The following is a 17,194-nucleotide window of genomic DNA, read 5'->3' as shown; positions in this document are numbered from 1 at the left end:
GGGCTTATACTCGCTGGAGTTTAGAAGAATGAGAGGGGATCTCATTGAAACTTACAAAATTCTAACAGGACTAGACAGACTAGATGCAGGAAGGATGTTCCCGATTGCGGGGGTGTCCAGAACCAGGGGTCACAGTCTAAGGATAAGGGGTAAGCCATTTAGGACAGAGATGAGGAGGAATTACTTCACCCAGAGAGTGGTGAACCTGTGGAATTCTCTACCACAGAAGGCAGTGGAGGCCAATTCATTAAATATATTCAAGAAGGAGTTAGATATATTTCTTAAGGCTAAAGGGATCAAGGGATATGGGGAGAAAGCAGGGACAGGGTACTGAATTTGAATGATCAGCCATGAACACATTGAATGGTGGAGCAGGCTCGAGGGGCCGAATGGCCTACTCTTGCTCCTATCTTCTGTTTCTATGTGTATATATTATATTATACATAATATAAAACTATATAGATGGATACATAAAATGATTGTTCAGGAATCAGGGTGAGCTGGAAAGTGCATGCATATGATAGCTGAAGTTGCCACTTTTATTTCTGGGGGGGAATGATGACGGGAGACACTGGGTGTGTACTTTCAAAACAAGCGATGACGTCACGGGACGGGGAGGGCGTCAATAGGAAGAGGCGGCTGGGGCGCCACCTAACGACGGGAGGTTGAGGGGGGAAAAAAGCTGTCGGTTTGCGCTTGCGCGGTGCGGCGGCGGCCAGCCAGCGAGACGCCGGCTCAACATGAGCTCCCGAAAAGGTGAGGAGTCTTCCTCAGTGGTAGGCGCTGATGCTGGGCGCGGGGGAGTTCGTCCGTCCGCTCTAACCCTTTCTCCTTGTGTTTTTTCCAGTTCTGGCTCTCCAAGCGCGCAAAAAGCGAAGCCGAATCAAGAAGGAGAAGATTGTGAAAAAGTGAGTGAGGTGTATTTTTTTCTCTCTCTTGGTCGGGGCCTCGCTCTCTCTGTCTCTCGCCTCTCGGGGGTCGGCGCGTTGGCCACTGGGCGATTGGGAAGGCGAGGCCGAGGCCCAGGCCTCTAGCTCCTTTCACCTCCCTTACTCCGCATGTGAGCTGGATTGAGAGGAGATGGCCGCTTATTTTTGCTGCTGGCTTTGGGCTGTGTGTGTGTGTGTGTGTGGCGGGCGGAAGAGGAAACCTGGCTTGGATTGGGATTGCAAGGGAGGGTAGGGAGAAAGTGTGTTTTAAATGTGACACCCACATAATAGAAGGCTTTTCATCAACGTAGGGTGGAGTTTGACTCTCTTTGTTTCTTAAAGTTTATTTAGTTTCATTAATGCATCGACCAGAGGGCATAATAATATTTGGAAATGGAGTTCTCAAAATTTGTATGACTCAACTTTCCTGTGCCTAACTCTTTTATCTTTTTCCTCATAGGATAATCTTTTAATATTTTAATTCCCTGCTGAAACGAGTAAGCGAACATGGGTCTTTTGTGGTGTGAAATGTAAAGCTGGCAAAGACTGACTAGTGTAAACATCTTTTGTTCGGTTACAGTTGAGTTTGAGCTTCTCTTTTTTCCCCCCCCCCTTACTGTCTGAAGACTGTTTTTTGTTAGTCACCTGAGGCATCAAAAAATGGTGGAGGTTTTGGAGAGTTCCAGAAGGTAGGGCTGAATTGGCTAAATGTGGAATGGACGGAAGGGGGGAGATGCAGAGGAAGTCAGTCAGAAAAACAGAGGGGAAATATAGGGTGGGACAATGTCTAGGGGTATGATGGGGTGAGGCCATGGGAAGATTTGTGGACTAGATCCAGTATTAAAAATTTGATTAATTGGATGATGGGTGAGTTGGGACTGGGGCAACAAGAGTTTTAAACAATTGGGAGTTAGCAAAGGAGAGCATTGTAAAAGTCAAGTCTCGAGATGATCAAGGTGTAGATAATGGTTTCTACAGCAGTGGGGGTGGAGGCTGTTAATGTTGCAGAGCTCAAAATAAGTAATCTCTAATAGGATTTAAAACACCTACCAGTCAAACAATGCCAGCAGAAGCAGACTTGTACGTTGGCCTCAACAGGATTACTGCATATTCTATTATTATATAATGTCTCATTAGTAAGGTTCTACTCTGCTTCTATCTTAGGATATTGTTTTTGATCTCTTTGTAACCTGTTTTGTAGCATGGTAACAGAGAAAACAATCTGTTTCTATGTGAGATCATAATGTCAACGACATCACAAAGCAGTTTCAACTGATCATTTACTCAAGGTTTTTTAATTAGGCTGTTAAAAAAAAAAAAAGTGTTTTTCAATTCATAACCTTGATTATTTAGATTGTTCTGGCGAGCTACGTGATTGAGATAAACATTTAGCAATTTGTGAAACTTGCCTTAAGTCATTCATGATTCTGTTACCCATGTGACTGGCCTCATTGTGGTGGTAATGGTCAGCCAGCCAAGCTTGGATTGCTGCTCTCAATAATGGTAGGTACAGTACATGCAATTTCCAGTGCTGCAGTCTCGTGGCTTCTCTTACTCATTGGTGCTTTTAAAAAAATAAAAAAAAGACGCATGAGGAAAAATTTCAAAGTAAATATTCATGAGCATTTTTGCTTTGTTTCATCCCTGGAAATCTGAAGACTATTTGATTTTATGTTTTGGACAGCAGTGAAATAAGGAACAAATTGCTCCTGCAGGTACAGAGAAATAAACACCAAGCAAGAAGATACATTGTCAGTCAACATATATGCACACGCGCGCGCACCCGCAAGCTGTTGCTTTTTCATTAGATCATATTTTAAGGGATGCTATTGCTACCTGTGTTGTCATATTGTCATTAAATTCCACCCCCCCCCCCCTCCCCTCCCCTCCCCACAACACTTTTGAGGTTACTGTGCAAATGACTTGCTCTGAGATCTACCAGTAACGGTCTTGAATTCATTGCTAGGAAGTGGGCACAAATTATGAAAAGGTTAAGCTCCTTTCTCATTGCAGTTTAGGATGGGAAGGGGAAGAAAAACAATTCTGAGTTCCAGTCCCTGCATCATATATTTTGAGTGTCTAGTGACCCTCCTGTAAAATATATTCTAGTGAAGCCAGGATCGAGCGCTTCTGTTAAACTTTCTCACGATCAAGTAGCCTGTCAACACTTAAAGGAGGTCCACATGATCACTTGGCGAAGTACTGCAAAGCTGCTGAGTCAGTGGCTTCAGGATACGGAAGAAAACCTGAGGGTGGGGTGGAGGGGGGGCAATTGGATATTAGAAGCCATTTCCCTGCCTTGCTGCACTTATTTAATATCAGAGGTTAAACTTAATGATAAGTCCAGTATGACTTCCAGTTAGTTGAAACAGTGAAAGACATTCTCACAATGAATTGCCTTCAATGCTGAGTTTGCATATATAAGATTTATTTTAGGAAACTATTGCTTCCTGGGTATGTCTATTGTGTACTAAAACTGGTGTGTTATGGTGATTGTTTAAATTAGACCTGGATATTAAAGCTGTACAGAGGAAAAACTACAAGTGGAAACACTATAGAAAGTGCAAGTTTCCTGTTCATGTGCCAAGTTACATAGAAAAGTTTTAATAGAAAGGATATTGGAACCATGGAAATGCTGCTGTGGAAATTTCATTGTCCCAGAATTTGAGGTTCTATGGGAGTGGGTCCATTTCTACTTGTTGAATGTTCTGGTTGGGAAAGGATGCTGGTGAACAGAAGCACTACTAATTGTATATAACATTTATGGGGAGGATTGTTTTAAAGTAACTAATCTTTAGGAGAGACTAGCAGGTTGAAATATCTAGCATCTTACAATTAGTGCTCAAGGTGAGGAATGTTAGTACTGGGCACCCAGGCATTCGCTGGCCAGTTATAGCACAACTAGATGCAGAACAAGGCTTCCAGTACTCTGCCCCAACAGTGTTCCTCAGAAGAACACACTCTACTGCACCAATGTAACACTGTTTTCCATTTCATGCCAGACATCATGTGGCACCTCTGAGAGATGCTGCTAATTAGTACTGAATTAGGGATAATTATGTGCTGCAGGCTGATCACAACTTGGAACTAGATTGAGACTTCACATTAAGAGACATTCCACCATCAGTCTGGGCAGGTTTATTTAGCAGAAATGAAAAGCCAGTACCTAACTGACTGTGTAACATCCAGTTCCCCATTTGTGATTTATAAATGGGAATAGAATTCTAAATGGTTGGTGTGGGTGGATGGTGATGAGGATTGCACAAGAGGCCAGAGTTGGAGGAACGCAGAGCTCTTGGTGGGTTATATGGCTGGAGGTTAGAGATGGGACAGGGCAATGCTACGAAGGGATTTGAACATGAGGATGAGAATTTTAAAATGGAACCGTTAATGGACCAGGAGCCGAATGCAGGTCAGTGAGCACGGAAGTGATGGGCGAACAGGACTTGGTGTGGATTAGGATACGGGCAGCTGAGTTTTGGATAAGCTCAAGTTTATGGAGGGTGGCAGATGGGGGGGCCATCTAGGAGAACATAACAACCCTATGCCTTTGAATAGGATAGAATTATTATATTAATATGCAGGTGGTGTTGGACCACAAGAACCAGCTCATACAAGCAGTCACGATTCCTTCATTTTGCATCAGTCTACCACACCAACGTTATTTGAAAGAGTGGATAGACTGGATGAGTGGCTGATAACAGACCAAAGATACCTCCTGTGATCCTGACTAGTAAGCCCCTTGGGGGTGACCTGTGAACACAGGCAGTGAGGCTCATTCCTCCAACTGAATACCCTTGGTATGATGAAGCAGAGATTTCAGGGTTTGGGCAGGTTGCAGGTGGGTTTTCTGCTCTAGCCCCAAAAACTCCATAAAAATCATTTGCATAATAGCATCGAGAGGAGTAGCTATGAAGCCATTGGACCAGGAGGTGTAGCATTAACCTTTGGCGGAGGAGGAGGAAAAAATAGTTATAGGTGACATGTAGCCAGGGAGACTCGTGGATCAGTTATTGGACTTTGACCCTGCAATTCAACATACTATATTAGCCTGACCATGCTGCACACTTCAACTTTACTTCAACTACCTTGTATGCATGATCCCTTTCTGTAGAATACTAGGAATTTTGTTGAAATGTAACCAGTTTATCTTCCTGTTAGTGCTCTGTGTATGTACTACCAGTAATTCTGTTTCCCCTTTGGTGGTGAATGATATGCAATTTCTTGCTCGTAAGTGCTACCTCAGTGGGAGGAGTAAATGTGACGACTGTTATTGTGATGTGCTGGATTCTACTTGCAATCTGGTGCTAGGGTTGTCATCTAACATACTCAAAAGGATAGGGAAGGGGGTGGGGTAGCTGTACCAATTAGAGATAACAATGGCAGTAGAAAAAAGGGACATAACTAACAAGGTTAGAAACAGAATCCATATGGATTGAAATAAAAGATAGGAAGGGATCCATCACGCTAATACGGGAATACTACAGGCCACCTAATACTGGAAAGGAAATGGAGGAAGAAATATGGTAACAAATATGTGAAATGAGTAAATAAAACAAAATAACTGCTCCCAAATAAACTGGCAAGAAGAGTTAGTGAAAGGGGTACAGGGAATGTAGTTTTTAGTGTGTGCAGGACTCCTTTCTGATCCAGTATGCGAATAGCCCAACGAGAGAGGGAGCATTGCTGGATCTAGTAATGGGGAATGAACCAAATAAGAGAAGTAAGCATAGAGGAACATCCAGGCAATACCGATCACAACATAATATGGCTTAAGATAATGATTGAGAAGGACATAAGTAAAACAAAGACCAAAGTAATAAAATGAAAAAAAAAAAGCTGATTTTAAGGGGCTGGGAATGGAACCAGGGAAAATAAACTGGAAAAATGTACTTACTGACAAAGAAATAGAACAGCAGTGGGGGACATTTAAAATGCTGATCGAGAGTCCAGGAGAAGTGTATACCTCTAAAAAGCAAGAACAAACTAGCCAGTAATGACGCACCATGGATGAATAAAGAAATAAGGGCAAAATTGAAACTAAAGTAAAGGCATACACTAAATACATAGACAACAGGATGACAAAAGGGGTTAGGAAAGAAGTCAAAAAAGCAATTGGGAAGGCAGAGAGAAACTATGAAATTAAATTACCAAGGAGTATAAAAAGAAAAAGTATTCTACAGACACATAAATAACAAGAAAATTCAGGATAGGGATAGGGCTACAGAGAGCTACACGATAAACTCATGTAATGATGGCAAAATGGCAGAAATATTAAGTACTTGGGGCGATATTCTGTTGCTTTGCGCCTCCTGGCGCTAATGGGATGCAAAACAACTAGCGCCCGGGCGCGGCGATGTTTGCGCCGCTCGTGAAATTGACCAGACATTTTGCGGCGGCGCTAAGCACTAGCGCCACGATCTCCTGCGCCCGCAGATTGTGACATCAGTCGCGTGCGTAGCGCCCCGGACCGGATATTGAGTGGCGCCCCCTGCCTTTCTGCCTGCCGCTAGCAACGACAGGTTGAGGGGAAGGGACTGGGGGAGCGCTATTTAAAGGTGCCCGCTTCCTGCCTTTTTTTGTTGGCGACATTTTTGCACCACGCATTCTGTGAGAGAGAGAGAGACACACTTCTGGAGAGATTCAACGCTGTGTGAAGGAGTTTTGGGTACAGAGCAGCACTTTGCAGGTTGATTTTGATTTGCCCTTGCATCGATTTAGAAGAGACTAGGGGGCTGCGCCCTGAGCTCTTTCCCTGGGCGCCTCCATTGTTCTTGCCAGCAGATTTGATGTACAGATCTGTCCAGGCCGAGATTCAAGGCTGCAATGAGCAGGGTGTGGATGGAGAGCAAGATCGACCCTCCCCTTTAAGAACTGGCTGGCGCCAGTGTCTGTTCCATTGCAGACTGACATCACATGAGCTTCGCCAGCGCTCTGAGTTAGCACCTTGAGAGGTGTGTAGTGCCTGATTTAGCACTCCAATCACCTCCGGGGCGACAGAAGTCAAATTTGCAGTCGGAAGCGATAATTAGTGCCAGGCGCTAAACTTGCGCCCGGCTGAAAATTGCGCCCCAAACGGGACGATAACAAATTTCTCCCCCATAGTCTCTCTGGTAAATACTGAGGCAAACATGGACATGACATTAGAAGAGAACCAAAAAAAAAAGACATTTAAGATAGAAAGGGGGGGATAAAACGAATCAAACATGAGAGGATAAACCCCTGGATTGCCTCGGGCATTTTAAAAAGTTAGGGAGGAGATAGCTGAGGCACTAATATATTGGCGGACAGCTAATGTGATTCCTGTATATAAAAATTGAGGTGGAACAAGTCCAGGCAACTATTGATGAATTAGTTTAATGTCGGTGGTAGGAAAGATAATGGAATCATTCTGCAAATATGCGATAGAAAAACATCTAGAAACTGAAAAGAGTAGTCGGCACGGATTCCAAAGGGAAGGTCATGCTTGACCAACTGTACTGAATTCTTTGAAGAAGTAACAGGTTAGGTAAGTAGACTTCATATATTTGGATTTCCAAGAGGCCTTCGATAAGCTACCGCATAGTAGACTCTTGATTAAGAACATGTGGAGTCGGGACAAGTAGCAGAATGGATACAGGCTAGCTACAAAACAGAAAAGAGTAGGAGTTAAAGATAGTTACTCAGATTGGTGAGTGGTGTGAAGTCCACAAGGATCTTTGCTGGGACCACTGTTCACCATTTACATAAATGATTTGGACTCAAGAATTGGGAGTGCAATTTCAAAATTTGTGGATGACATAAAAATTTGTGCGGTGGGGAGGTGGTTAATACAGAGAGGACTGTGACAAAATACATGAAACATAGAAGATAGGAGCAGGAGTAGGCCATTCGGCCCTTTGAGCCTGCTCCGCCATTCAATGAGATCATGGCTGATCATCCAAATTCAGTACCCTGTCCCTGCCTTCTCCCCATATCCCTTGATCCCTTTAGCCTTAAGAAATATATCCAACTCTTTCTTGAATATATTTAATGAACTGGTCTCCACCGCCCTCTGTGGCAGAGAATTCCACAGGTTCACCACTCTCTGGGTGAAGAAATTCCTCCTCATTTCAGTCCTAAATGGCTTACCCCTTATCCTTAGACTATGACCCCTGGTTCTGGACTCCCCGGCCATCAGAAACATCCTTCCTGCATCTAGTCTGTCCAGGCCTGACAGAATTTTATAGGTTTCGATGAGATCCCCTCTCAATCTTCTAAACTCCAGTGAGTATAAGCCCAATTGACACAATCTCTCCTCGTACGTCATTCCTGCCATCCCAGGTATCAGCCTGGACAATCTTCGCTGCACTCCCTCCATGGCAAGAACATCCTTCCTCAGGTAAGGTGACCAAAACTGCACACAATACTCAAGGTGCGGTCTCACCAAGGCCCTGTACAACTGCAGCAAGACATCCTTGTTCCTGTACTCGAACCCTCTTGCTACGAAGGCCAACATCCCATTTGCCTTCTTAACCACCTGCATGCTTACCTTCAGCAGCTGGTGCACAAGAACACCCAGGTCTCTTTGCACTTCCCCTTCTCCCAATCTATTGCCATTCAAATAATAACCTGCCTTCCTGTTTTTGCCACCAAAGTGGATAACCTCACATTTATCCACATTATAGTGCATTTGCCATGTTTCTGCCCAATCACCCAACCTGTCCAAATCGTACTGGAGTTTCATGACACCCTCCTCACAGCTTACCCTCCCACCCAGCTTTGTGTCGTCTGCAAATTTGGAGATATTACATCCAATTCCCTCGTCCAGATCATTAATATATATTGTGAACAGCTGGGGTCCTAGGACCGATCCTTGCGGTACCCCACTAGTCACTGCCTGCCACTCGGAAAACGACCCGTTTATTCCAACTCTTTGCTTTCTGTCCGCCAACCAGTTCTCTATCCAAGTCAATACCTTGCCCCCAATCCCATGTGCCTTAATTTTGCACGCTAACCTCTTATGCGGGACCTTATCGAAAGCCTTCTGAAAGTCCAAATACACCACATCCACTGGTTCTCCCTTATCTATTTTACCAGTTACATCCTCAAAAAATTCCAGTAGATTAGTCAAGCATGATTTACCTTTTGTAAATGAAGACATTAATAAACTTGTAGAATGGGTATGTAATTGGCAAAATGAACTTCATAGATAAGTGTGAGGTAATACATCTTGGTGGGAAGAATGAGGTCACAAACTTCTCAAAATAAATGTCTAAATGGGGTAGAGGAGCAGAGGGATCTTGGGGTACAGATGCACAAATCACTAAAAGTAGCGACGCAGGTTAATGAGGCCTTTTTATAAAAAAAAAAGCAAACGGCACTGGGGTTCATTTCTGGAAGGATTGAATTGAAAAGCAGAGAAGTTATGTTAAACTTGTATAGAACCTTAGTTACACCACACTGAACAGTTACACCACACTGAACAGTTCTGGTCTCCATATTATAAAAACAAATTATAAAACAGCAAAGCCCTGGGGAAGTTGCAAAAAAAGACTTATTGGCGAGAGGTTCTACCTATCACGAAAGATCGAACAGGCTGTGGTTCGTTTCTCTAGAAAAGAAAAGGCTGAGGGGTGACCTGATAGAGGCCTGGTGTAGAGGTAGAGATGTTTCCACTTGCAGGTGAGACCAGAACAAAGAGCCATAAATATAAGGTAGTCACAGATAGATCCAATAGGTAATTCACGAGAAACTTCTTTACCCAGAGTGGTTAGAATATGAAACTCGCTACCACAAGGAGTAGTTGGGGTGAATAGCATAGGTATGTTTAAGGGGAAGCTAGATGAGCAAATGAGGCAGAAAATAATAGGAAGGATAGCTGATGGGGTTAGATGAAGGAGCGTTGGGAGGAGGCTTGTGTGGAGCTATTGGGCCGAATGGCCTGTTTCTGTGCTGTAAATACTTTGTAACTATGTAATCTTGCAAGCCCTAGAAAAAGAGCAAAAGTACATATGCTACCATGGTGCCTGTGTAAAATAACTGGTTAGAGTTGCAAGCTAAGTATTTTGGATGCCATGCTGTTGTCCAGAATGAACATTGAATTTGAGCAAGAACGGCTAGACAGTTTGGGAAGATGTGGACAGGTTAGCAAAATGGGCAGACAGGTGACATGCAATTTAGAAACATAGAAGATAGGAGCAGGAGTAGGCCATTCCGCCCCTTGAGCCAGTTCCGCCATTTAATGAGATCATGGTTGATCATCCAAATTCAGTACCCTGTCCCTGCTTTCTCCCCATATCCCTTGATCCCTTTAGCCTTAAGAAATATATCTAACTCCTTCTTGAATATATTTAATGACTTGGCCTCAACTGCCTTCTGTGGTAGAGAATTCCACAGGTTCACCACTCTCTGGGTGAAGAAATTCCTCCTCATCTCAGTCCTAAATGGCTTACCCCTTATCCTTAGACTGTGACCTCTGGTTATGGACTCCCCTGCCATTGGGAACATCCTTCCTGCATCTAGTTTGACTAGCCCTGTTAGAATTTTATAAGTTTCAATTAGATCCCCCCTCATTCTTCTAAACTCTAGCAAATATAAGCCTAATCGACCCAATCTCTCTCCATACGTCATTCCTGCCATCCCAGGTATCAGTCTGGTGAATCTTCGCTGCACTCCCTCCATGGCAAGAACATCCTTCCTCAGATAAAGCGACCAAAACTGCACACAATAATCAAGGTATGGTCTCACCAAGGCCCTGTACAACTGCAGCGATACATCCTTGCTCCTGTACTCGAATCCTTTCGCTATGAAGGCCAACATACTATTTGCCTTCTTCACCGCCTGCTGCACCTGCATGCTTATCTTCAGCGACTGGTGCACAAGGACACCCAGGTCTCGTTGCACTTCCCCTTTTCCCAATCTATTGCCGTTCAGATAATCTGTCTTCCTGTTTTTGCCACCAAAGTGGATAACCTTGCATTTATCCACATTATACTGTATCTGCCCAATCACCCAACCTATCCAAATCATACTGGAGTTTCTCTGCATCCTCCTCACAGCACACACTCCCACCCAGCTTTGTGTCGTCTGCAAACTTGGCGATATTACATCTAGTTCCCTCATCTCGATCATTAATATATATTGTGAATAGCTGGGGTCCTAGCACTGATCCCTGCGGTACCCCACTAGTCACTGCCTGCCACTCGGAAAAAGACCTGTTTATTCCAACTCTTTGCTTCCTGTCTGCCAACCAGTTCTCTATCCAAGTCAGTACATTACCCCCAATCCCATGTGCTTTAACTTTGCACGCCAATCTCTTATGCGGGACCTTATCGAAAGCCTTCTGAAAGTCCAAAGACACCACATCCACTGGTTCTCCCTTATCTATTCTACCAGTTACATCCTCAAAAAATTCCAGTAGATTAGTCAAGCATGATTTGCCTTTTGTAAATCCATGTTGACTTTGTCCGATCCTGTCACTGTTTTCCAAGTGCTCTGCCATTACATCTTTTATAACGGACTCTAGCATTTTCCCCACTACCGACGTCCGGCTTACTTGTCTATAATTCCCCGTTTTCTCTCTACCACCTTTTTTAAATAGTGGGGTTACATTAGCTATCCTCCAATCCATGGGAACTGTGCCAGAGTCTATAGAATTTTGAAAGATGACCAGAAATGCACCTACTATTTCTATGGCCACTTCCTTAAGTACCCTAGGATGTAGATTATCAGGCCCTGGGGATTTATCGGCCTTCAATCCCGTCAATTTCCCTAACACCATTTCCCTAAAAATACTGATTTCATTCAATTCCTTCCTCTCATTAGACCCCATGTTCCCCGACATCTCTGGGAGGTTATTTGTGGTGTCTTTTGTGAAGACCAAGCCAAAGTATGTATTTAATTGGTCTGCCATTCCTTTGTTGCCCATTATAAATTCCCCTGATTCTGACTGCAAGGGACGTACGCTTGACTTCACTAATCTTTTTCTCTTCACATCTAAAGAAGCTTTTACAGTTTTTATGTTCCCTGCAAGCTTACTCTCATTCTATTTTCCCCCTCTTAATTAATCCTTTTGTCCTCCTTTGCTGAATCCTAAACTGCTCCCAATCCTCAGGTTTGCTGCTTTTTCTGGTCAATTTATATGTCCTCTCCTTGGATCTTATGCTATCCCTAATTTACCTTGTTGGCCACGATTGAGTCACCTTTTTTGTTTTATTTTTATGTCAAACAGGGATGAACAAATTCTGTAGTTCATCCATGCGATCTTTAAATGTTTGCCATTGCCTATCCACCGTCAACCCTTTAAGTAACGCTCCCCAATCCATCTTAGCCAACTCGCGCCTCGTACCATCGTAGTTTCCTTTATTTAAATTCAGGACCCTAGTCTCTGAGTCAACTACTTCACTCTCCATCTTAATGAAGAATTCTATCATGAACGCTGGGATTGCTGAATCTGTCCTTTTTTTAGTGTAGTGGTATGTTCAATCTGGCATAATTAGTCTGGTCCAAAGCAAGGAGTGTAACTTGAAGATGATGTGAAATTGTTTACCGGGAATCCTGTTTGGATCTCCTTTACCAAAGCAGAAATGGTTGGCAGATCTATTGCTTATTTTTTGCTAGGTTAGTGCAGTGGTCTCACAATTTTAAGAGTCAATAGTCAATTTTGTAATGAATTCAGTTGTTAAATGTAGTATAGGCCGTGATCAGGAATCATGTGGAAAACTCTCGGTAGTTTGGTTTAGAGACTCTGCTGCATAGTGATTTGGTTTATGTGCATTTCAAAGCATGAGGCTGAAGTCCTCCCTGCCCTTCAACAAAAAAAACCCAGTAACGGTGACTTTAAACACCAAGGGCCGTATACTCTGATGCCTACGGGTGTGTACAGGCTGTGTACACACCTGTAGGGACATCGGCAATGCCGGTTTCAGGCATGCGCTGAAAACCGGCATTTCCGGTTTGGCACTTGACAGACCGGACGCCTGCCCTAGAGAATTTTTCGAGGGGGTGACTAGGTGTGTGGATGAGGGTAGTGCAGTTGATGTAGTCTACATGGACTTCAGTAAGGCTTTTGACAAAGTCCCGCATGGGAGACTGGTCAAGAAGGTAAGAGCCCATGGGATCAAGGGCAATTTGGCACATTGGATCCAAAATTGGCTTAGTGGCAGGAGGCAGAGGGTGATGGCCGAGGATTGTTTTTGTGACTGGAAGCCTGTGTCCAGTGGTGTACCGCAGGGATCGGTGCTGGGTCCTTTGCTGTTTGTAGTGTACATTAATGATTTAGACATGAATGTAGGAGGTATGATCAGTAAGTTCGCAGATGACACGAAAATTGGTGGAGTGGTAAATAGCGAGGAGGGAAGCCTCAGGCTACAGGACAATATAGATGGGTTGGTTAGATGGGCAGAGAAGTGGCAAATGGAATTTAACCCTGAAAAGTGTGAGGTGATGCATTTTGGGAGGACTAACAAGGCAAGGGAATACACAATGAATGGTAGGACCTTAGGAAGGACAGAGGGACCTTGGTGTGCAAGTACATGGATCGCTGAAGGCAGCAGGACAGGTAGATAAGGTGGTTAAAAAGGCATATGGGATACTTGCCTTCATTAGCCGAGGCATAGAATATAATAGCAGGGAGGTTATGATGGAGCTGTGCAAAATGCTAGTTAGGCCACAGCTGGAATATTGTGTGCAGTTCTGGTCGCCGCACTATAGGAAGGATGTGATTGCATTGGAGAGGGTGCAGAGGAGATTCACCAGGATGTTACCTGGACCTGGAGTGCTTCAGCTATGAAGAGAGACTGGACAGGCTGGGGTTGTTTTCCTTGGAGCAGAGAAGGCTGAGGGGGGACCTGATTGAGGTGTACAAAATTATGAGGGGCATAGATAGGGTAGATAGAAAGGAACTTTTCCCCTCTACTAAGGGGAAAATAACCAAGGGGCATAGTTTAGAGGGGATTTAAGGAAAAACTTTTTCACCCAGAGGGTGGTTGGAATCTGGAACTCACTGCCTGAAAGGGTGGTAGAGGCAGGAACCCTCAACATTCAAGAAGCATTTAGATGAGCACTTGAAACGCCATAGCATACAAGGCTACGGACCAAGTGCTGGAAAATGGGATTAGAATAGACGGGGCTTGATGGCCGGCGTGGACACGATGGGCTGAAGGGCCTCTTTCTGTGCTGTATAACTATGACTGACTCTAAGGGCCTCTGTGGGGGGAGTTCTGCTTTCTGGAGAACCTCTGCCTGCAGAAAACCCTAAGAGTTGAAAAAAGTGGGGGGAAATTTTTTTTCCACTCATCATTTAAAAATACTTCAAATTTTTGTTTAAAATGTTGAATTTATTGTAATTTGAACTCATTTTTAAAAAGTGATTTAAAAAAAAAAAAAAAAAAAAAAAAATATTTAATGTTTGCTTTTGGGGTGATCTCCATTCATATATTTGACTGGTCTATCTGTCAAGTGTATGAAGGGAGATTCCCTTCTCCTATTGGCTCCCCATGGCCCATGTGATCCCAGGATCGCTTGCGAACCGCATGTGCCTCTGGGATGCATGGGCCCTGCGCATTTCCAGTTTGGAGAGGCCCAGGAACGGAAATATACGCACCTCGGGAGCCCTCTGGTAAGTCCGTAGATTTTTCCAGATTGGAGGCCTCCGCACGCAGGAAGCCTCCGATCGGAAAATATAGCCCCAAGTTTAAAATCAAATGAATCAATGGGAGAGGGAATAATTGTAAACGCCTCTAGACACTTTTCTGGCAACTTTAGTGGTCATAATTTTCTGCAGTGCTTCTCTTTCCCTGTCCTAGATTTTATATGTTCTGTGCTTTTATGTTTTCAGTCTGTTTTGAGGCAGTTCTTCTCTGCAGGTTTGCCATGGGTCATGTGACATGTTTATAGACTAGTGCTTTAATGTATTTTTTTGCTATTTATAGTTTGGTCAATTTAATGTTTTCTGCACCATTTAAGTCGGTTTTGTTTTCCACATGATTTATTACATCGGTGTTCTGTTGCAAGGTTTGTTTCTGCTGCTGTTTTTGGGCAATGTTATCCAGCATGTTAATTTTCCAACTTCCCCTTCACAAAGCAAATGATAAAATTCGATAAGGTGCCACATAAAAGGTTATTGCACAAGATTAGGGCTCATGGGGTTGGGGGTAATATAGTACAGGAAACTGTGTTCTCCGGAGGCTAAATGTCCAGCAAGCTCGAGCCACCGGCAAAAATCAGGAGCCATTTCGTTTTTTTTTTTCTTTTTGTTGCTTTTTTCTCAACAGTCAAGCTCTGCAAGGTCTCGCTGAAGCTGTTGCTAAGCTACAGAGACGCTTGCAAGGTATGGCCGACTGTTTAGAAGCTGTTGCTAAGCAACAGGGTTTGTTGCCAGATACAGAGCTCAAAATCTCCGTATGTTTCAACATAGCGCTGGTTTGTCCGGCAGTTTTGATGGGACGGCAACAGCTCGGGCCCATCGGTGCCGGGTAGCACAAAGTTTCCTGTAGTATGGATAGAGGATTGGTTAATGGACAGAAAACAGAGTAGGCATGATCTTACTGAATGGCGGAGCAGGCTCGAGGGGCCGTATGGCTGACTCCTGCTCTTATTTGTTGTGTTCTTATAAAAAGTGTTTAACCGCCTTTTCATAACACTTTTTTGCAACAAGCGTTGAATTTCTGATTTTAAACACGTTTACAAAGATACAAAATTACATCGCCGAATTGAGTTGGAACTTTAAATGACCAATGTCAGGATCAGAAAATGGATCTCCGTTTATTCCATTTCAAAATGTTGCACATTTTCTTCATTTAATTTCGATACCTGCCATGTGATTTGGGAGCTGTGCTTCAGGGAGTTCGAGTATTTAAGGAGTTTGCTGGTTTGCAAGTAGGAAATGTCATCATCTCGCATGTTCCATTTAAGAAATTTGATCTTTCCCTTTTTTGTTATAAAGATCAAACCGCAAAATACGTAGTGATGAATATTTTTTGGCCAGATTGGAATATGTCACCTGGAATCATGAGTACTTCAACGCTGTGGGCAGGAAAGGAGAAAAATGGTTAAATTGTTGCTTTCTTGAGGTTGCCATAATATCTATTTTGAAAGCAACAGCAATCATTGTGAAGCTCTCTTGATGCAGTATTGCATGGTAATTAATTTGATGTTGGTATTGTTATAGCTGATCATTTTTTTTAAAAAGGTGACTTTGCAGTCAAATATTTTAAAGAGGAAGTATTTTTGTCAATATGCCACGACTTTGGCATCATTTATTTGTAGTAAAGCAGCAAAAATGTATTCCAGGGAAATTGTGTTGTACTGTAACTTGAATTAAAATTCCTCTTTCTATTTACATATTTTTATCTCATAAATTCCTTTGTCCAATTTTATAACCGAGCTGCCCATGTAAACCTATTAATTATACCCTCCTTACAGTGGAGTTGTGAACACTGACAGAATAATGTAATTACAGTGTGAGATGTTTACATGGGCAGTTTCCATTATAAGCGTGGACATAGGAATTTATAATGGCAATCTTTAAAAGGGGCAATGCATGATTTTAAAATGGGGACTGAATTATGCCCACAGCCCTGGTTCAATTATTCCCTGCCCTCTAACCTTGCTTAACCTGAAGACTACAATTGGTCTCGATTGTTCAGCACAACAGGCGATTGACTATATTAGATCTATATTAGAAGTCTTGCTGTATCCATATCCTGTCCTGCACTGTCCCTTTTGAGAAATCAGCCATGAGACAGAGGCACCAGTGAACAGTAAGCTCCAGAATGTGTACACAAAAGCACTTCAGGCCACAAACTTTGCTTCTATTATCATGATTTATGAGTAATGCTTTTATGCCCACATATTGGGAAAATCCTTATGAACATTTAAAATGTAGATTCTATGTAAACAGTTGCTGACGCTATGCAGTTCAGCAGCAACAACTTGTGTTCTAACGCCTTTAACGTAGTTTAAAAAGTCCCAAGGCGCTTCACATGAGTATTATAAGATGAAAAAATTTGGCACGGAGCCACATAAGGAGAAATTAGGGCAGATGACCAGAAGCTTGGTCAAAGAGGTAGGTTTTAAGGAGCGTCTCAAAGGAGGAAAGAGAGGTAGCGAGGTGGAGAGGTTTAGGCAGGGAATTCCAGAGCTTAGGGCCCAGGCAGCAGAAGGCACAGCCACCAATGGGTGAGTGATTTTTATCGGGGATGCTCAAGAGGGCAGAATTAGAGGAGCGCAGATATCTCGGTTGGGTGGGGGGTGGGCTGGAGGAGATTAGAGATGGGGAGGAGCAAGGCCATGGTGGGATTCGA

General features: G+C 43.3%; 1 protein-coding gene across 1 annotated transcript in view; it reads left to right on the top strand.

Annotated features, from left to right (window-relative positions):
• The first annotated feature begins 648 nt into the window (after positions 1 to 648).
• Positions 649 to 17,194, top strand: part of LOC147105196 (SRSF protein kinase 2-like) — an 80,734-nt gene continuing 64,188 nt past the window's right edge. The window contains exons 1-2 of the mRNA XM_086011315.1: positions 649 to 756; positions 848 to 908. Of these exons, the coding sequence (XP_085867441.1) occupies positions 741 to 756; positions 848 to 908 (77 nt within the window). The 5' untranslated portion in view covers positions 649 to 740. The remainder of the gene's footprint in view (positions 757 to 847; positions 909 to 17,194) is intronic.

The sequence above is a fragment of the Somniosus microcephalus genome, chromosome 18 (genome assembly GCF_052327205.1).
Source record: "Somniosus microcephalus isolate GS21.2 chromosome 18, FLI_Smic_1.0, whole genome shotgun sequence".
Classification (NCBI taxonomy): Eukaryota; Metazoa; Chordata; class Chondrichthyes; order Squaliformes; family Somniosidae; genus Somniosus; species Somniosus microcephalus.
The sequence above is the reverse complement of the archived record's forward strand: the minus strand, read 5'-3'. Positions and strand labels throughout refer to the sequence as shown.